This window comes from Oncorhynchus mykiss, chromosome 5 (assembly GCF_013265735.2).
Source record: "Oncorhynchus mykiss isolate Arlee chromosome 5, USDA_OmykA_1.1, whole genome shotgun sequence".
In the NCBI taxonomy this organism is placed as follows: domain Eukaryota; kingdom Metazoa; phylum Chordata; class Actinopteri; order Salmoniformes; family Salmonidae; genus Oncorhynchus; species Oncorhynchus mykiss.
This window is the reverse complement of record NC_048569.1, coordinates 28,083,572-28,105,787: the sequence shown is the minus strand read 5'-3', so window position 1 is coordinate 28,105,787 and position 22,216 is coordinate 28,083,572. Positions and strand designations below refer to the sequence as shown.

The 22,216-nt window shown below is 44.8% G+C and overlaps 1 protein-coding gene across 1 annotated transcript; it reads left to right on the top strand.

The window, feature by feature from the left end:
- The first annotated feature begins 12,394 nt into the window (after positions 1-12,394).
- Positions 12,395-16,117, top strand: LOC110523533 (phosphoglycerate mutase 2). Its single transcript, XM_021602314.2, has 3 exons — positions 12,395-12,909; positions 13,778-13,958; positions 15,587-16,117. Exons 1-3 carry the CDS (start codon positions 12,493-12,495, stop codon positions 15,754-15,756), a joined length of 768 nt encoding a protein of 255 aa, XP_021457989.1. The 5' UTR covers positions 12,395-12,492; the 3' UTR covers positions 15,757-16,117.
- Positions 16,118-22,216: the final 6,099 nt, after the last annotated feature.

Here is a 22,216-nt window from a genome sequence, read left to right as displayed (position 1 = left end):
GCGTTTAACACTCCGTTAGGGCACTTTGAATACCGGGTTCTTCCTTTCGGCCTCGCTAACGCTCCAGCTGTCTTTCAGGCATTAGTCAATGATGTCCTGAGAGACATGCTGAACATCTTTGTTTTCGTTTACCTTGACGATATCCTGATTTTTTCACCGTCACTCCAGATTCATCTTCAGCACGTTCGACGTGTCCTCCAGCGCCTTTTAGAGAATTGTCTTTTTGTGAAGGCTGAGAAGTGCACTTTTCATGCCTCCTCCGTCACATTTCTCGGTTCTGTTATTTCCGCTGAAGGCATTAAGATGGATCCCGCTAAGGTCCAAGCTGTCATTGATTGGCCCGCTCCTAAGTCACGCGTCGAGCTGCAGCGCTTTCTCGGCTTCGCGAACTTCTATCGTCGTTTCATCCGTAATTTCGGTCAGGTGGCAGCTCCTCTCACAGCCCTTACTTCTGTCAAGACGTGCTTTAAGTGGTCCGTTTCCGCCCAGGGAGCTTTTGATCTCCTCAAGAATCGTTTTACATCCGCTCCTATCCTTGTTACACCTGACGTCTCTAGACAGTTCGTTGTCGAGGTTGACGCGTCAGAGGTGGGCGTGGGAGCCATTCTTTCTCAGCGCTCCCTCTCTGACGACAAGGTCCACCCATGCGCGTATTTTTCTCATCGCCTGTCCCCGTCGGAACGTAACTATGATGTGGGAAACCGCGAACTGCTCGCCATCCGGTTAGCCCTAGGCGAATGGCGACAGTGGTTGGAGGGGGCGACCGTTCCTTTTGTCGTTTGGACTGACCATAGGAACCTTGAGTACATCCGTTCTGCCAAACGACTTAATGCGCGTCAGGCGCGTTGGGCGCTGTTTTTCGCTCGTTTCGAGTTCGTGATTTCTTATCGTCCGGGCTCTAAGAACACCAAGCCTGATGCTTTATCTCGTCTCTTCAGTTCTTCAGTAGCCTCCACTGACCCCGAGGGGATTCTCCCTGAGGGGCGTGTTGTCGGGTTGACTGTCTGGGGAATTGAGAGGCAGGTAAAGCAAGCGCTCACTCACACTCCGTCGCCGCGCGCTTGTCCTAGGAACCTTCTTTTCGTTCCCGTTCCTACTCGTCTGGCCGTTCTTCAGTGGGCTCACTCTGCCAAGTTAGCCGGCCACCCTGGCGTTCGGGGTACGCTTGCTTCCATTCGCCAGCGTTTTTGGTGGCCCACCCGGGAGCATGACACGCGTCGTTTCGTGGCTGCTTGTTCGGTCTGCGCGCAGACTAAGTCCGGTAACTCCCCTCCTGCCGGCCGTCTCAGGCCGCTTCCCATTCCCTCTCGACCGTGGTCTCACATCGCCTTAGATTTTGTCACCGGACTGCCTTCGTCAGCGGGGAAGACTGTTATTCTTACGGTTGTCGACAGGTTCTCTAAGGCGGCTCATTTTATTCCCCTTGCTAAGCTTCCTTCTGCTAAAGAGACGGCACAAATCATCATCGAGAATGTTTTCAGAATTCATGGCCTTCCGTCAGACGTCGTTTCGGACAGAGGTCCGCAATTCACGTCTCAATTTTGGAGGGAGTTTTGCCGTTTGATTGGGGCTTCCGTCAGTCTCTCTTCCGGCTTTCACCCCCAGTCTAACGGTCAAGCAGAACGGGCCAATCAGACTATTGGTCGCATCTTACGCAGTCTTTCTTTTCGCAACCCTGCGTCTTGGTCAGAACAGCTCCCCTGGGCAGAATACGCCCACAACTCGCTTCCTTCGTCTGCGACAGGGCTATCTCCTTTTCAGAGTAGCCTCGGGTACCAGCCTCCGCTGTTCTCATCTCAGTTCGCCGAGTCCAGCGTCCCCTCCGCTCAGGCTTTTGTCCAACGTTGCGAGCGCACCTGGAAGAGGGTCAGGTCTGCACTTTGCCGTTATAGGGCGCAGACTGTGAGAGCTGCTAATAAGCGTAGAACTAAGAGTCCTAGATATTGTCGCGGTCAGAGAGTTTGGCTCTCCACTCAGAACCTTCCCCTTAAGACCGCTTCTCGCAAGTTGACCCCGCGGTTCATTGGTCCGTTCCGTATTTCTCAAATCATTAACCCTGTCGCAGTGCGACTTCTTCTGCCGCGATATCTTCGTCGCGTCCACCCGGTCTTCCATGTCTCCTGTGTCAAGCCCGTTCTTCGCGCCCCCGCTCGTCTTCCCCCCCCCCCCCCCATCCTTGTCGAGGGCGCACCCATCTACAGGGTCCGTAGGATTTTGGACATGCGTCCTCGGGGCCGTGGTCATCAGTACCTAGTAGATTGGGAGGGGTACGGTCCTGAGGAGAGGAGTTGGGTTCCCTCTCGGGACGTGCTGGACCGTGCGCTGATCGATGATTTCCTCCGTTGCCGCCAGGCTTCCTCCTCGAGTGCGCCAGGAGGCGCTCGGTGAGTGGGGGGGTACTGTCATGTACTGTCATGTTGTCTTGTCTCTGTCCTTTCCCTTCACCCTGTCTCCCTCTGCTGGTCGTTGTTATGTTACCTTTTCTCCCCCTCTTTTCCCCAGCTGTGCCTTGTCTCCTCCTAATTACCCATTCACCCCGTTCCCCACCTGTTCCCTTTTTCCCTCTGATTAGGTCCCTATATCTCTCTCTGTTTCTGCTCCTGTCCTTGTCGGATTCTTGTTTGTTTGTTTGTGTGTCTCATGCCTGAACCAGACTATCATCGTGTGTGCTGCAACCTTGTCCTGTCCTGTCGGAATCTACCTGTCCATCTGAGCCCACGTATGTTCGTCATTAAAGTACTCTGTTTGTTAATTCGCTTTTGGGTCCTCATTCACGCACCATAACACTCCCTTTGTTCAGGCAAGCCTACATTTGTTTAGAAGTACATTTTGGCTCAACAAATCACATAATAAGTCCTTCTGGTCCTTCTGAACTGAGCTGCAGGAAGAAACTGCTCAGGGATGTCACCATGAGGACATTGGCGATTTTAAAACAGCTACTGAGGATGGGAGAACTGAGGATGGATCAACAACATTGTAGTGACTCCGCAATAATGACTTAAATGACAAAGTGAAAATATATATATTTTTTAAATTCACAGAATAAATGCAAAACTTTATTTTTTGGGGCAAATCCAACACAACATCACTGAGTAACTGACTCCTTATTTTCAAGCATTCTGGTGGCTGCATCATGGTATGTGTATGCTTGACATCAGCAATGACTGGGTCGTTCTTCTGTATAAAAAGAAAAAGAATGGAGCAAAATCCAAGAGGAAAACCTGACTTAGTCTGCTTTACACCAGACACTGGGAGAGAAATTCACCTTTCAGCAGGACAATAACCTAAAACACAAGGCCAAATCTACACTGGAATAACTTAACAAGAAGACAGTAAATGTTCCTGAGTGGTCAAGTTACAGTTTTGACTTAAATCTGCTTGAATATCTATGGTAAGACTTGAAAATTGCTGTCCAGCCATAATCCCCAACACCTTGACAGAGCTTGAAAAGAATAATGGGCAAATATTGAACAATCCAGGTGTGGAAAGCTCTTAGAGACTTACCCAAGAAGAGTCAATGCTGTAATCACTCTTAGAGACTTACCCAAGAAGACTCACTGCTGTAATCACTCTTAGAGACTTACCCAAGAAGACTCACTGCTGTAATCACTCTTAGAGACTTACCCAGGAAGACTCACTGCTGTAATCGCTGCCAAAAGTGTTCCTGACATGTATTGACAGAGCAGTGAATACTTATGTAATCATGGTTTATTAGTGTTTTATTTTTAAATTATCTTAAAATAATGTTGGAATTTTTCTTCTACTTTCACATTACAGAATATTTTGTGTAGTTTGTTGGAAAAAAATGACAATTGAATCCACTTTGTAACACAATCAAATGTAAAGAAATCCCCAAAAATCCTAAAATACTGCTGCCTGCCTGCCCCCCTGCCTGCCCCCCTGCCTGCTTGACTGCTGACACACACTTCCTCCTATTCCTTCTCCTCTTCCTCCTGAGGTGGAGGGAGGGGAGGGGACACCTTTGATAGTGTCCAAGACTGCGTCATATCCAGAGGTTGTCTTTGGGAAATAGATGGATGAGTGCTGCCAGAATTGCTGCAGAGGTTGAAGGGGTGGGGGGTCAGCATGTCAGTGCTCAGACCATACGCCGTACACTGCATCAAATTGGTCTGCATGGCTGTCATCCCAGAAGAAAGCCCCTTCTAAAGATGATGCACAAGAAAGCCCGCAAACAGTTGCTGAAGACAAGCAGACTAAGGACATGGATTACTGGAACCATGTCCTGTGGTCTGATGAGACCAAGATAAACTTATTTGGTTCAGATGGTGTCAAGCGTGTGTGGCGGCAACCAGGTGAGGACTACAAAGACAAGTGTGTCTTGCCTACAGTCAAGCATGGTGGTGGGAGTGTCATGGTCTGGGGCTGTATGAGTGCTGCCGGCACTGGGGAGCTACAGTTCATTGAGGGAACCATGAATGCCAACATGTACTGTGACATACTGAAGCAGAGCATGATCCTCTCCCTTCGGAGACTGGGCCACAGGGCTGTATTCCAACATGATAACGACCCCAAACACACATCCAAGACGATCACTGCATTGCTATAGAAGCAGAGGGTAAAGGTGATGGACTGGCCAAGCATGTCTCCAGACCTAAACCCTATTGAGCATCTGTGTGGCATCCTCAAATGGAAGGTGGAGGAGTGCAAGGTCTCTAACATCCACCAGCTCCGTGATGTCATCATGGAGGAGTGGAAGAGGACTCCAGTGGCTACCTGTGAAGATCTGGTGAACTCCATGCCCAAGAGGGTTAAGGCAGTGCTGGAAAATGATGGTAGCCACACAAAATATTGACACTTTGGGCCCAATTTTGACATTTTCACTTAGGGGTGTACTCACTTTTGTTGCCAGCGGTTTAGACATTGATGGATGTGTGTTGAATTATTTTGAGGGGACAGCAAATTTACACTGTTATACAATCTGTACACTCACTACTTTACATTGTAGCAAAGTGTCATTTCTTCAGTGTTGTCACATGAAGAGATATACTCAAATATTTACAAAAATGTGAGGGGTGCACTCACTTTTGTGATATACTGTATTTTGTTAAAAATAATACTATATACTAAATGTAAAAAATGTCTCAACATACCCCACTCTCCCCTATCAGGTGCTGTAATGCTAATGTGTATAAATGATGTCTGTGAAGATGTTTCAATTTTTGTAATGATAATGTATTGGTTTGTTTATTATACGGAATGGGTTATATTCATTCAAATAGATTTTCATGATCGCTTTTGCTGGAAGGAACACAGAGGGCTTTGAAGTTAGACTTCATGTTAATTCCCTAACAAGAAAAACAGTTTCATCTTTCAGCTGAAGCGTGAAGAGGGAACCATGACTGGTCAAAAATACTGCTGCCTGCCTGCCCCCCTGCCTGCTTGACTGCTGACACACACTTCCTCCTATTCCTTCTCCTCTTCATCCTGAGGTGGGGGGAGGGGAGGGGACACCTTTGATAGTGTCCAAGACTGTTGACTGACAGAATGGATAGCAGTGACCAGTAGTTTACAGTATGAGGATCTGGTCAAAGAGCAGGCTGGTATGAGTCCGTGTTTGGATGCAGTATACTGTGTATTTTGGCTGTACTTATTGAGATGAGTGTATGAATTTGAGTGTGTTTGTATGTATTTTGCTGACAAGGCAACGACAATGTTTAGTGTAGGTGTGGGGTACTGCCGCAAGCTGACTCATCAGTACAGTCATACTCACCAAGGACCCCCCATCCCCTCCACACCACCCTCCTCTCCTCTCCTCTCTCACTCCCCTCTCTTTCAACTGCACAATTATTCTGCCCTACCCTATTCACCTGCTTTCTCTTTCTTGCTCTTTCTAGTTATCTCTCTCTCTCTCTCTCTCTCTCTCTCTCTCTTTCACTGCAGCATCCTCAGTCTTTATCTCTCTTTGTGATTCGTCAAGCTCTCTGTCCTATTTTGTGATATATGATACACAGTTTGGCTTCATGCCTAGAGTTCCATTAATTTTGTATGTGGTGATATTGTATTTCTCTTTTTTCTCAATGTGGCTCATATTTTTGATTGGTAGCAGTGGACATTGATTTAGCCCTAAAGTTTGGCCTCAGTCAGTTTAATGCAGAATCAGTATTTTAACCTGAACTGGCCCAAGAGTTTAAGTGGATGGTAGGATTGGTTTGAAACCTTGCTGCGTTTCTACATGAATTGAATTTCAAACATCCCATGTACTTACTATAGCTATGATTCAGGCGCGGCAGGTAGCCTAGTGGAGCATTGGGCCAGTAACTGAAAGGTTGTTGGATCGAATCCCAATGTTGACCATGGAAAAATCTGTTGTTCTGCCCCTGAACAAGGCAGTTGTTCCCCGGTAGGCTGTCATTGTAAATAAGAATGTGTTCTTAACTGACTTGCCTAGAAAAATAAAGGTCACATTTAAAAACATGGTGTGGTTGACTACAGTTGTCCTGTGAAGATCAAATGGTGGTTGTACTGGGATGACACAACAGTGGTACTGTAGGCCTGATTACCAACAATGATGAGTCAGCCTACAGGGAGGAGGTGAGGGCCCTGGCAGAGTGGTGCCAGGAAAATAACCTCTCCCTCAACATCAACAAAACAAAGGAGCTGATTGTGGACTTCAGGAGACAGCAGAGGGAGCATGCCCCCATCCCAATCGAGGGGGCTGCAGTGGAGAAGGTGAAAAGCTTCAAGTTCCTCTGCGTAAACATCACTGACAATCTGAAATGGCCCGCAACCCCAGGGCTCTCCAGAGGATTGTGTGGTCTGTCGAATGCATCACTGGGGCCACAGTGCCTGCCCTTCAGGACATCTACAGCACCCGGTGTCACGGGAAGGCCAGGAAGATCATCAAGGACCTCAGCCAGCCAAGCCAAGGCCTGTCTCCATCCAGAAGGCGAGGTCAGTACAGGTGCATCAAAGCTGGGACCAAGAGACTGGAAAACAGCTTCTATCTCAAAGCCATCAGACTGTTAAATAGTCACTACTAACCGGCCTCCACCCAGTACCCTGCACTGAACTTTAGTCACTAGCCGGCTACCTGCCCTATGTGCAGAACATGGTCATGGAACACTGGTCACTTTAATAATGTTACATACTCTTTTGCACACTTCATATGTATATAATGTATTCTAGTCAAGGCCATCCTATTTAACTAATATACTATTCTTCAGATATACTACATATTCTACCCATATACTGTTCATATTTTCTATACATCCCATCACATGCATATGTAAAAAAACTACTGATAATAGATGGGTGAAATGCAGTTTAGGCCTAAATGTCCTTTAGAAACGGCACCAAAAACAATAACTACCCATCGCTCCAAATAAGCCGCGGCCCTTGCAGAGCAAGGGGAACCACTACTTCAAGGTCTCAGAGCAAGTGACGTCACCGATTGAAACACTATTTAGTGCGCACCACCGCTAACTAAGCTAGCGTTTCACATCCGTTACATTCACCCCCCTTTTGACCTCCTCCTTTTCCGCAGCAACCAGTGATCCGGGTCACGGCACCAATGTAACAGTGTAACTTTATACCGTCCCCTCGCCCATACCCGGGCGCGAACCAGGGACCCTCTGCACACATCAACAACTGACAGCCACGAAGCATCATTACCCATCGCTCCAAATAAGCCGCGGCCCTTGCAGAGCAAGGGGAACCACTACTTCAAGGTCTCAGAGCAAGTGACGTCACCGATTGAAACACTATTTAGTGCGCACCACCGCTAACTAAGCTAGCGTTTCACATCCGTTACATTCACCCCCCTTTTGACCTCCTCCTTTTCCGCAGCAACCAGTGATCCGGGTCACGGCACCAATGTAACAGTATAACTTTATACCGTCCCCTCGCCCATACCCAGGCGCGAACCAGGGACCCTCTGCACACATCAACAACTGACACCCACGAAGCATCGTTACCCATCGCTCCACAAAAGCCGCGGCCATTGTAGAGCAAGGGAAACTACTACTTCAAGGTCTCAGAGCAAGTGACGTCACCGATTGAAACACTATTTAGTGCGCACCACCGCTAACTAAGCTAGCCGTTTCACATCCGTTACACATATATTTATATGGAAATATTAGGATGTCCAGAGTATATATATATACAGTACCAGTCAAAAGTTTGGACACACCTACTCATTCAAGGGTTTTTCTTTATTTTTTACAATGTTCTACATTGTAGAATAATAGTGAAGACATCAAAACTATGAAATAACACATATTGAATCATGTACAATAGTATCCAAAAAAGTGTTCAACAAATCAAAATATATTTTATATTTGAAATTCTTCAAAGTATATTTATATTTGAAATTCTCAACCAGCTTCACGGGGTAGTCACTTGGAATACAGTTCAATTAACAGGTGTGCCTTGTTAAAAGTTAATTTGTGGAATTTCTTTCCTTCTTAATGCATTTCAGCCAATCAGTTGTGTTGTGACGAGGTAGGAGTGGTATACAGAAGATAGCCCTATTTGGTAAAAGACCAAGAACAGCTCAAATAAGAACATCTCAAATAAGCCAATAGAAACGATATAAGTTTGTCTCTGTGGATGGTTTGTCCTCTGACAAATCAACTGTACATTTCGGTGTTCCTCAAGGTTCCGTTTTAGGAACACTATTGTTTTCACTATATATTTTACCTCTTGAGGATGTCATTCAAAAACATAATGTTAACATTCACTGCTATGCGGATGATACACAGCTGTACATTTCAATGAAACATGGTGAAGCCCCAAAATTGCCCTCACTGGAAGCCTGTGTTTCAGGCATAAGGAAGTGGATGGCTGCAAACTTTCTACTTTTAAACTTGGACAAAACAGAGATGCTTGTTCTAGGTCCCAAGAAAAAAAGAGATCTTCGGTTGTATCTGACAATTAATCTTGATGGTTGTACAGTCGTCTCAAATAAAACTGTGAAGGACCTCTGCGTTACTCTGGACCCTGATCTCTCTTTTGACGAACATATCAAGACTGTTTCAAGGACAGCTTTTTTCCATCTACGTAACATTGCAAAAATCTGAAATGTTTGGTCCAAAAATGATGCAGAAAAATATTCCATGCTTTTGTCACTTCTAGGTTAGACTACTGCAATGCTCTACTTTCCGGCCACCCGGATAAAGTACTAAATAAACTTCAGTTAGTGCTAACTACAGATGGTAGAATCCTGACTAGAACCAAAAAAAAATGTATCATATTACTCCAGTGCTAGCCTCCCTACACTGGCTTCCTGTCAAGGCAAGGGCTGATTTCAAGGTTTTACTGCTAACCTACAAAGCATTACATGGGCTTGCTCCTACCTATCTTTCTGATATGGTCCTGCCATACATACCTACACGTACAAGACACAGGCCTCCTAATTGTCCCTCAAATTTCTAAGCAAACAGCTAGAGGCAGGGCTTTCTCCTACAGAGCTCCATTTTTAAGGAATGGTCTGCCTAGCCATGTGAGAGACACAGACTCGGTCTCAACCTTTAAGTGTTTATTGAAGACTCATCTCTTTAGTAGGTTCTATGATTAAGTGTAGTCTGGCCCAGGAGTGTGAAGGTGAACGGAAAGGCACTGGAGCAACGAACCGCCCTTGCTTTCTCTGCCTGGCCGGTTCCCCTCTCTCCACTGGGATTCTCTGCCTCTAACCCTATTACAGGGGCTGAGTCACTGGCTTACGGGTGCTCTTCCATGCCATCCCTAGGAGGAGTGCGTCACTTGAGTGGGTTGAGTCACTGACGTGGTCTTCCTGTCTGGGTTGGCACCCCCCCCCCCCCCCCCCCTCCCCCTTGGGTTGTGCAGTGGCGGAGATCTTTGTGGGCTATACTCGGCCTTGTCTCAAGATGGTAAGTTGGTGGTTGAAGATATCCCTCTAGTGGTGTGGGGGCAGTGCTTTGGCAAAGTGAATGGGGTTATATCCTGCCTTTTTGGCCCTGTCTGGGGGTATCATCGGATTGGGCCACAGTGTCTCCTGACCCCTCCTGTCTCAGCCTCCAGTATTTATGCTGCATTAGTTTGTGTGTCGGGGGGCTAGGGTCAGTCTGTTATATCTGGAGTATTTCTCCTGTCTTATCTGGTGTCCTGCGTGAATTTAAGTATGCTCTCTCTAATTCTCTCTTTCTCTCTTTCTTTCTTTCTTTCTCTCTCTTGGAGGACCTGAGCCCTAGGACCATGCCTCAGGACTACCTGGCATGATGACTCCTTGCTGTCCCTGGTCCACCTGGCCGTGCTGCTGCTCCAGTTTCAACTATTCTGCCTGCGGCATCATCATCTTGGCCATGTTCTGTTATAATCTCCACCCGGCACCGCCAGAAGAGCCACCCCTCATAGCCTGGTTCCTCTCTAGGCTTCTTCCTAGGTTCTGGCCTTTCTATGGAGTTTTTCCTAGCCACCGTGCTTCTACACCTGCATTGCTTGCTATTTGGGGTTTTAGGCTGCGTTTCTGTACAACACTTTGAGATATCAGCTGATATAAGAAGGGCTATATAAATACATTTGATTTGAAACGACAGTCCATCATTATTTTAAGATATGAAGGTCAGTCAATCAGAAACATTTCAAGAACTTTGAAAGTTTCTTCAAGTGCAGTAGCAAAAACCATTAGGCACTATGATGAAACTGGCTCTCATGAGGACCACATCAGGAAAGAAAGACTCAGAGTTATTTATTTATTTAACCTTTATTTAACTAGACAAGTCAGTTAAGATCAAATTCTTATTAACAATGATGGCCTACCAAAAGGCAAAAAGCCTCCTGCAGGGACGGGGACTGGGATTAAAAACTAAATAAAAATACAGGACAAAACACACATCACGACAAGAGAGATACCACAACACTAAATAAAAAGTTACCTCTGCTGCAGAGGATAAGTTCATTAGAGTACCCAGCCTCAGAAATTGCAGTCCAAATAAATCTTTCACAGAGTTCAAGTAACAGACACATCTCTTCATCAACTGTTCAGAGGAGACTGCGTGAATCAGACCTTCATGATCAAAATTCTGCAAAGAAACCACTACTAAGGGATAAATGACACAACAGGGCTATAAGGGTTATTTGACCAAGAAGGAGGGTGATGGAGTGCTGCATCAGATGACCTGGCCTCCACAATCACCCGACCTCAACCCAATTGAGATGGTTGGGATGAGTCAGACCGCAGACTGAAGGAAAAGAAGCCAACAGGTGCTCAGCATATGTGGGAACTCCTTCAAGACTGTTGGAAAAGCATTCCAGGAGAAGATGGTTGAGAGAATGCCAAGGGTGTGCAAAACTGTCATCAAGGCAAAGCATAGCTACTTAGAAGAATCTAAAAATCTAAAATATATTTTCAATTTGTTTAACACTTTTTTGGTTACTACATGATTCCATACATGCTATTTCATGGTTGTGATGCCTTCACTATTATTCTACAATGTAGAAAATAGTCCAAATAACAAAAACTCTGGGTAGGTGTGTCCAAACCTTTGACTGGTACTATATATATTTATACTCCGGGCATCCTAATATTTCTATATATATCTTAATTCCATTATTTTACTTTTTAGATGTGTCTGTATTGTTGTGTATTGTTAGATTTTACTGCACTGTTGGAGTTAGCAACACAAGAATTTCACTTCACCTGCTAAATATGTGTATGTGACCAATAATAAGTAGAGTTTTGATTAAGTTTTCTTTGGAGTATGTATAGTTCTGTAGTGCGTGATGTGTCATCTCCTCAGTGGTATTCAAGCCCTATAGCTGCCCCCAATGTCACCTCATGTTTGTTTTTAAAAAACTTTATTTAACTAGGTAAGTCAGTTAAGAACAAATTATTATTTACAATGACAGCCTACCCCAGACAATGGTGGGCCAATTGTGCACCTCTCTATGGGACTCCCAATCACAGCTGGTTGTGATATAGCCTGTATTTGAACCATAGTGTCTGTAGTGACACCTCTAGCACTGAGGTGCAGTGCCTTAGTACCCTGCACCACTCAGGAGTCCAGAATGCTTCAGTCTGTTTTTCCCTGGTCACTACTACCTCATTGCATGGTATAGCTGTATCAGTAATGGTTTTGGATAAAGATATAAAGTGCATGGCAAGAGTTAGATAACTAACTTTCAATGATATGGCTGTTCCTCTCAGACACTCTACAGACTCTTTACAATGCCTCAGCAGCAGCAGCTTACTCTGATCTTTACACTTTTACTCCACAGCTCTGAGTTTAAAAGTCATGTTGCTATTTTGGCTCAATCCCTGACCTCTGCCCTTCCCAGCTGGGACATGTCCCTCTAGCCCACAGGAGGCCCTGCCCTATTGGCTGAGCATGGCTGTCAATCAGAAGGTGAAGTGCCCTCATTGGTGGAGAACAGTGGAGGACTGGCAGCTACACAGGGCCACATTCCAGGGTGATATAAAAGGTGTGGTAAGAGTCGCTTGGGGCTGTTGGTCTCAGAGTGTGTGTACTATAAGGGAGGGCTGTGGTTCCTGTGTTTGGTTAAAGGAACTTAAACATGACTACTGCCCATAAGTTGGTGATCGTCCGTCATGGCGAGAGTGAGTGGAACCAGTACAACAAATTCTGTGGATGGTTTGATGCCGAGCTCAGCGAGAAGGGCCTGGAGGAGGCCAAGAGTGGTGCTAAGGCCATCAAGGAGGCTGGCATGAAGTTTGACATCTGCCACACCTCTGTGCTGAAGCGGGCCGTCAAGACCCTGTGGACCATCCTGGAAGGCACAGACCAGATGTGGCTGCCCGTGTACCGCACATGGCGTCTGAACGAGCGCCACTACGGCGGCCTGACAGGTCTTAACAAGGCAGAGACAGCCGAGAAGCATGGAGAGGAGCAGGTCAAGATCTGGCGTCGCTCCTTCGACACCCCCCCTCCCCCAATGGAACACAACCACGCCTACCACAAGATCATCAGTGAGGTAGGAGGAGTGGTGTTGGAGTATTGGTGGTGCTAGTACTACACAAAACACACCTGTGATTCAAGTTTTAAGTGTGTGATTGATGATATAGAATAATAACACCTGACTTTGAAAAGTAAAACTCCCCTAGAATATGCACAAGTTTTACAAGAAATCCTCATGTTGCCTGGTTATCTATGACTTGCTCAGATCTACAAGACTAAGACCTGCAGGTCTCATTTGAAGTAAAACACCATTGAATGAATGGAACAGCATTGAATTAAATTCTATGACTTCTCATGTATGACTACTTGTATGAGCCTAAACATGGACTGTAAAACTGCAACATGTACACTTGAGTTATTAAGTAAGCTCTGCCAGGTTTAATTTGCAGACCTCTAGTATGTTACATCACACTTGTCAGCACCTGCTGTTGTGAAGATACATTTGAGCAGTGTAACCCAACATGATGATACATTTGAGCAGTGTAACCCAACATGATGATACATTTGAGCAGTGTAACCCAACATGATGATACATTTGAGCAGTGTAACCCAACATGATGATACATTTGAGCAGTGTAACCCAACATGATGATACATTTGAGCAGTGTAACCCAACATGATGATACATTTGAGCAGTGTAACCCAACATGATGATACATTTGAGCAGTGTAACCCAACATGATGATACATTTGAGCAGTGTAACCCAACATGATGATACATTTGAGCGGTGTAACCCAACATGATGATACATTTGAGCGGTGTAACCCAACATGATGATACATTTGAGCGGTGTAACCCAACATGATACATTTGAGAAGTGTAACCCAACATGATGATACATTTGAGCAGTACAACTCAACATGCTGTTCTGTCCTCCCACCAGTCAAGGCGCTACAAGGGCTTGAAGCCCGGTGAGCTGCCCACATGTGAGTCCCTGAAGGACACCATTGCCCGCGCCCTGCCCTACTGGAACGATGTCATCGCACCTGAGATCAAGGCCGGCAAGAACGTCATCATTGCTGCCCACGGCAACAGCCTCCGCGGAATTGTCAAGCACTTAGAGGGTGAGTATTATGGGCTGCTGTGTTAGCTGGTAACAGACAGAGAGCGAGGGTGTGCGAGAAGGGGGAAAGGGAGAGAGGAGAGGGGAGGACATGGAGAGAGAGTGGTACAACTAACATAGAAGATGACAAACACACAAGGCAGGAGGGAACATGGGATCACTTGGAAATGAGAGAGTACTTGAGGGAAAAGGTTAGAGATAATGTTTCACAAGGCATGTCCAGTATGGCATGGAGTCAAACATCACTCACAACACAGATCTAACAGATGCATAGCCACTGCACAGATTGAAGTGGGGATCTAGCCTCCCTTGAGGTTCTTGAGAGCAGCCAAGGAAGTGAAAAAAGAGAAGTCCATTTGAGCAGCAGCAAGAGATAAATAAAATAGACTGAATGACACTGAAGAGGTACATTGACAAAAATGAAAACGAACACGCAACAGTGCGAAAGAGAGGCTATAATAGAGTAGCAGAGGCACACAAGGTCTTATCTGATGACCTGGAGTCTGCCTGAACTTGCTAAACATATCAAGAATCTCGTTGACAAGTTTAATGGGCTTAGTAGCCTCAAATGCAGAGAACTTGCCTACGAATGTGTACATCGAAACAATATTCCTGTCCCAGACAACTGGTCAAGAAATGGAAGGATAAGTGATATTGAACAGAGATCTACTGTATATGTTAAGACATACAATATACCACACCCCCATTCCATGAATTAAACTTTGACCTACCAGCACCATCACCCACTGTCACAGGACACCATCACCTAGCGTCACAGGACACCTTCACCCATTTACCCCAAGGCGGCTCAATTTACCACATACCCCACACAAGCTGTTTTCAAACCTGTTATGTATACATGAATTCTAATTACACACAACATCCTGAAATGTATGTAGATATCTTTGTTAGAAATAATATTATGTTTCCCTTGACGTAGTGATGCTGAATGTAAAAAATGGCTCAATTTACCTCACTCTCCCCTACACTGATGTAGGGGCTGGCTGTACACAGTAAATTCCTAATAGGCTGTTGATTGTTTGTGGGTCACTGAGAATGTAACAGCTGGACCCATAGGCATGGTACATCACAAGCACCCAGTCACATACATAGAGTACACACACGCATATTCCCAGATTACCAGCAATCGATAAATAACTGTGGCTCTCTCCCTGGAGCTCAGACCAACACAGTGGAAAGGCCATCGGTGTGGTCCGTTATGGGCACGACCTTTCTGCAGAAAGGTTTTGCATTCTCTAGGAGTGGTGGGACCAGGGTGATGCAGACAGGGTTTCAGAGGGAGAGGGAGAGACGAGGACAGAGGGAAGGGTCAGGGAAAGGACAAGGGAACAAGCTACTTATTTCCCCCCTGAAAGAGGAGTATGGATGACCTCGCCTGTTGAAGGGCACCAAATGTTTATTTTGTAGAGAGAGCTGTGTAGTGGGTACTAGCTAAAAATATACCAGCCTTCAAGGATCTGTACTTAACATCCGTAGAAAGGATTTCCCCTCCACTGGGTATACAAGTCGAATACAGTGTCTAATGTGAATTTCCTTGAACATGAATGATCAGTCTGGATTTCCCACCCTATCCTCTGTTCATTCCTAACGTCTGTCTGTCTGTCTCAGGCATGTCCGACGCTGCCATCATGGAGTTGAACCTGCCAACAGGTATACCCATCGTGTATGAGCTGGACGTGAATCTGAAGCCGGTCAAGCCCATGGCCTTCCTGGGAGATGCCGAGACCGTGAAGAAGGCCATGGAGGCTGTGGCTGCCCAGGGCAAGGCTAAGAAGTAAGCTAGCCTGGACACGTCAAGAGGGAGAGAAAGTGACTGTCCCCCCCATCCCTTACTATCATCCACTCCCTCCATCTTCCCATTCACCTGCAGTCCATTCCATCCTGGGATAAATGCTCTCTTTGGTTGTGGACATATGCCCTGTGTAGCCACCTGTATCTGAGAGGGAACATCATAAAACCCAAATATGGTGTGATTGTTCCATAGATCTGTGCAGGTGGTACCAGTACTGCACAAGTCTTGTACACTCACACAAACACAGACTCTTGTGGAGTGTCACAGTCCCACTGTAGGATTGGTGAAGCCCTGTGTTAAGGCACCATACTCTGACACAACAAATAAAGAAACCACCTTTTTGTCTACACCGGTTTCTGCTTTTATCTTTCTTCCCCTGGGTTCTGATGTATTTCCTCCTATTTCCTATTTTACATTTGGGCCTAATCTTTTTCATCCCCTTCCTCTCTCACTTCCCCTTTTCTCTTCTCTTCTACTATTCCATTACCTACCTACCTTCCTCCTCTCCCTTCATGGGTAATTCAGTGGTATCATGACGGCAGCGGCGGTGCTGTGTAATCTTATCCAGGGGGCAGAGCGGAGTGTGGCGGGGAGGAGAGCGAGAAGAGGAGGGTCACTGAGTTTGTTTTGGCAGCATTCCCATGGTGCAGGAGCACGTCATCTGACTCTGTCCCTCCTCAGTACAGACAGAGTATGCTGGCTCAGGGCCAGGGCCACATTTAGCAGGGGGTAGGGGAGAGGGTGTGTGGGTGAGGTTGGGTGTGGGTGGATGGGTGTGTAAAGGGGTTTAGGGAGTGAGCTACTAAGTCAGTGTGTGTGGTACTTTCATTATGCCTTTACAATAGTTCTAATTCAAGGCCATCAATAATGACTAAACCCAGACCTTAATGTAATCAGCAACATTAATGGACAAATCAACTACCACCTGTACTGAGATTAGATGACTGGGTCAGAGAAGGGGGCACTAAAAGGAATTGCCTTTAGGTTAGATGAAACACAAATTCTATCAAACCAAGAGCGGGGACAGCAGTAAGATAACACTATACACTGACTAGTCTGGATCCCAAACACAAGGTTGGTCTAAAGTGGCTAAATCAAATTATACTCCTTAATTAGAAAATATTTAATTAAATTCCCAACTCCAACCAACTGGTTATAAGACAGTGTGTTGTAAGGCTTTCAGATGTTCTATTTCCTATGTCTATAATGTAAGGTAGCTGCATGTCTAAATGAATCTTTTCCAATCAATCCTGCTTCAAAAATAAGTATTTATATCTAGTCTAATTGCATTGAATAAAATCCTTAATTTAAAGTGAAAATTATTTAGTCCAATAATCATATATCAAGCCACAGGACTGTCTTTTCTCACATTTTCAAAGATTAAACAAGGTTATAATGTTGAATGTGTTCGAGTAGGCATAAGCTAAGTGCTACTAACAGTCAAATATGAGGGTATGAGGGTACCCTCTAGTGGTAAGAATCAATCTTACATCTCAACAGAAGGAGAGTACACAAGTGTTGCCATTTCATGAAATTTCACGACAATGTCCCGAAACCCAATCCAGTAGAGATGGCATTTACCAATATGCATGTTGCACACTGACCTTTTTTTTGACCTATGTTCAAGCCACCATCTGATGTTTATCCAATTGAATAAGCCAAGATCGGATGGTAAAGGCTTCAGTGAATAAAGGACAGAGTAGCTTATTTTACTCTAACCACTTACTGCACTGTGACTGCAATCTTTATTTCGTATCGCCATTTTTCTTTTAGAAGGGACAACCTGCAGACGGCTGCGACACAGAAACATTTCCAAAAGGCCAGGGGTTGGTTGCACCAGATGAAAGTCAAGTTGCAATTTACCCTTTTCCATGACCATTTCCATGTTGTTTAGGTTTCCACCTGTTTTGGTTCAACATGTTCTAAATGTCTGTGTGGGGACCAAGAGGCAGCTGAGCCCTTAGAGATCCTATAAAAGTACTCCTAATTCAATGGCTGAGCCCAACAGGTTGCCATGCAACCAGCATCCACCAGTGGGAGCTATTTCCCCAGTGATGCTCACTGCGGCAGAGAAAATGCATCTGAAGAGACCAGTCTGTTAATGCTCAAATGATCTCAGTGTAGATCTCATCAAATCTAATTGCACAGATTTGAAATGGTCTTCTAATTAAGACAGTGTCAGACAGTACTGTTATTGTTTTGTTTGCAGATACTATTCATGTGGAAACACTGTAGGTTGTCTAAATTCTTTGACATGAATAAATGTTCCCATCCCTAAAGGTATGTAAGTCTAACCATTTTTTGCCATGCATACTGTAACATAGTTGCAAAGGTCATAGGGAAAACCTATGCTTCAGACACAGACTGATTCCACCTTCCTGAGATGAATTTAAGCGGTAGGGATGTGTCTCTACATGCCTGTCTGGAAGGCAGATGGGGCTGACAGAACACTCCAATGCTTCAACTTCTCATAGGCTACTGTACAACAGACATGCACATGCACGTGCACACACACACCTTGGTTTTATCTGAGTATTTAGGCCTGCCTGAGTCATCCTAGTTTTCCCATCTGGAACATTCTTAAAGCTGGAGGTGTTAAGTAAACCAGCGATACTAAACCTTCTGCAACAATGAGTTTAACAGTGACACACTGGCATGAGTCATGCATTCTTTCTACATCCTCTGTTGTATCCCTATGAGAGGTCCATGTAGCACTGTGTGTATTAAATTCTATCCCTCCCTGCACCAACTCTTGAGACAATAGTCACCAAATCTACCACATACAAAGGCCTCAACCCTCTACCCTTCTGCTATTAAAATGTAGCATACAATTGTGATACACAGATATAGTAACCTATTCAGAATAAAAACAATGTTTATTCAAAGCACTTTCAACCCAGGCCATTTTATGTGCTCCAAAACAGTGTAGTAATAGTGTATCAAAGAATAATGAACACAAACAGAACATACACAACAGAGACTGAAACAACTTCTGGAGTCGTCTCCAACATGAATGATAGTGTGTCTAAACGACAGACAGTATGTGCCTGGATTGTGTGAACATACCTCTGTCACTGCTCTCTGTGTGTGTTTAGCATGTGTATGGACCTCAGCCGGGGTTCGGGAGGGTGCTCCAGCTCCAGACAGGAGCCGCATGGGATCAAAACAGCTAGGATGGAGGGCCCTGAGGTGGGGGCATCGCACATCAGAACCCTGGAGCCTCCATCCCACCAACCCCTCCCTCTGCCCATCCCGGCTAACAGTCCGCTAAATGCCAACCTCATTAGGACACATAGGGGCCCTCTCCAGGTCTGTGGGGGCCAACGGCCACATAGGATTAGCCAGAGCTGCCTGCCATTGTCAAGGGCAGACATACCTCAACCCCCCCCCCCACTCCCCCATTTAATACACAACTACAGTCATCAGGAAGGAAAGGACAAAGGCTGGATTATACCCCTTGAGCCCTCTACCTCTAAACAACCTTGGGGAGGGGCGAGAGCATGAGTAAGAAAGACTATTGTGAGTGAACATTGGACTTATCCTATAATAAACCACACAATACCAAACACTTGTTACAGTACCAGTCAAACGTTTTAGAACACCTACTCATTCAAGGGTTTTACTTTATTTTAACAATTTTCTACAATGTAGAATAATAGTGAAGACATCAAAACTATGAGATAACACATATGGAATCATGTAGTAACCAAAAAAGTGCTAAAAAATCCAAATATATTTTATATTTGAGATTCTTCAAATAGCCACCCTTTGCCTTGATGACAGCTTTTCACACTCTTGGCATTCTCTCAACCAGCTTCATGAGGTAGTCACCTGGAATGCATTTCAATTAACAGGTGTGCCTTGTTAAAAGTTAATTTGTGGAATTTCTTTCCTTCTGGATGCGTTTGAGCCAATCAGAAGTGTTGTGACAAGGTAGGGGTGGTATACAGAAGATAGCCCTATTTGGTAAAAGACCAAGTCCATATTATGATAAGAACATCTCAAATAAGCAAAGAGAAATGACAGTCCATCATTACTTTGAGACATGTAGGTCAGTCAATACAGACCATTTCAAGAACTTTGAAAGTGCAGTCGCAAAAACCATCAAGCCCTATGATGAAACTGGCCCTTATGAGGACCTCCACATGAATGGAGGACCCAGAGTTACCTCTGCTGCAGAGGATAAGTTCATTCGAGTTACCAGCCTCAGAAATTGCAGCCCAAATAATTGCTTCAAAGAGTTCAAGTAACAGATACATGTAAACATCAACTGTTCATAGGAGACTGTGTCAATCAGGCCTTCATGGTCGAATTGCTGCAAATAAACCAGTACATAAGAACACCAATAAGAAGAAGAGTCTTGCTTGGGCCAAGAAACACGAGCAATTGACATTAGACAGGTGGAAATGTGTCCTTTGGTCTGGAGTCCAAATTGGAGATTTTTGGTTCCGACCGCCGTGTCTTTGTGAGACGTCGTTTGAGTAAACGCAAGGAGATGGTGTTATGGTGTGGGGGTGCTTTGCATGTGACACTGTCTGTAATTTATTTAGAATTCAAGGAACACTTAACCAGCATGGCTACCACAGCATTTTGCAGTGATACACCATCCCATCTGGTTTGTGCTTAGTGGGTCTATCATCTGTTTTTCAACAGGACAATGACCCAACACACCAACAGGCTATGTAATGGCTATTTTACCAAGAAGAAAAACGATGGAGTGCTGCATCAGATGACCTGGCCTGAACAATCCCCCAACCTCAACCAAATTGAGATGGTTTGGACCGCAGAGTCGGACCGCAAAAGGGAATGAAAAGAAGCCAACAAGTGCTCAGCATGTGTGAACTCCTTCAGAACTGTTGGAAAAGCATTCCAGGTGAAGCTGGTTGAGAGAATGCAAAGAATGTGCAAAGATGTCATCAAGGCTAAGGGTGGCTACTTTGAAGAATCTCAAATATAAAATATATTTAGATTTGTTTAGCACTTTTTTGGTTACTACATATGTGCATATGTGTTATTTCACCGTTTTGTTGTCTTCACTATTATTATACAATGTAGAAAATAGTCAAAATAAAGAAAAACCCTTGAATGAATAGGTGTTCTAAAACTTTTGACCGATAGTACATATCAGCTGTACTAGGCTACATATGCTTCCCTCCATATTTATTTGGACAGTGAAGTCAAAATGTCTACATTTATTTATTTTATATTTAACCTGTACTGAAGCATTTTGGATTTGAGATGAAATGTTTCATATGAGGCGACAGAACAGAATGTCACCTTTTATTTTAGGGTATTTTCATATACAGTGCCTTCAGAAAGTATTCAGACCCCTTGACTTTTTCCACATTTTCCACATTTTGGTAGGTTTCAGCCTTATTCTAAAATTGATAAAATAGTTTTTTCCCCCTCATCAATCAATACACAATACCCCATAATGACAAAGCAAAAATAAATGTTTGCTAATTTATACAAAAAAAAAAAATGAAACATAACATTTACATAAGTATTCAGACCCTTTACTCAGTACTTTGTTGAAGCACCTTTGGCATGATTACAGCCTCAAGTCTTCTTGGGTATGATGCTACAAGCTTGGCACACCTGTATTTGGGGAGTTTGTCCCATTCTTCTCTGCAGATATTCTCGAGCTCTGTCAGGTTGGATGGGGAGCATTGCTGTACAGCTATTTTTAGGTCTCTCCAGAGATGTTCTATCGAGTTCAAGTCCGGGCTCTGACTGGACCACTCAAGGACATTCAGAAACTTGTCTCAAAGCCACTCCTGCATTGTCTTGGCTGTGTGGTTAGGGTCATTGTCCTGTTGGAAGGTGAACATTCTCCCCAGTCTGAGGTCCTGAGTGCTCTGGAGTAGGTTTTCTTCAAGGATCTCTCCATTCTTTGCTCCGTTCATTTTTCATCTGGAACGAATTGCAAAAATCTCTGAAGCTGGAGACGTATATCTCCCTCTCTAACTTTAAGCATCAGCTGTCAGAGCAGCTTACCGATCACTATACCTGTACACAGCCAATCTGTAAATACCCCACCCAACTACCTCACCCCCATGTTGTTATTTATTTTCTTGCTCTTTTGCACCTCAGTATCTCTACTTGCACATCATCATCTGCACATCTATCACTCCAGTGTTAATGAAAAATTGAAATTATTTCACCTCTATGGCCTATTTATTGCCTTACCTCCCTAATCTTTTACATTTTCACACACTATATAGATTTTTCTATGGTGTTACTGACTGTACGTTTGTTTATGTGTAACTCTGTGTTGTTTTTGTCGCACTACTTTGCTTTATCTTGGCCAGGTTGCAGTTGTAAATGAGAACTTGTTCTCAACTGGCCAAACAGTTGAGGCCCCCTCTTGAGGGCGCCAGGCTGCCCTGCATCACTCACTCCTAACATCTATTACGCACACCTGCCTTCCCTCGTGACACGCATCA

Excerpts from the sequence above, each read along its gene's own strand:
- LOC110523533 (XM_021602314.2), top strand. The coding sequence starts at position 12,493 with ATGACTACTGCCCATAAGTTGGTGATCGTCCGTCATGGCGAGAGTGAG. Across the intron at positions 12,910-13,777 it reads ACCACAAGATCATCAGTGAG|TCAAGGCGCTACAAGGGCTT; the intron begins GTAGGAGGAGTG and ends TCCTCCCACCAG. Across the intron at positions 13,959-15,586 it reads AATTGTCAAGCACTTAGAGG|GCATGTCCGACGCTGCCATC; the intron begins GTGAGTATTATG and ends TGTCTGTCTCAG.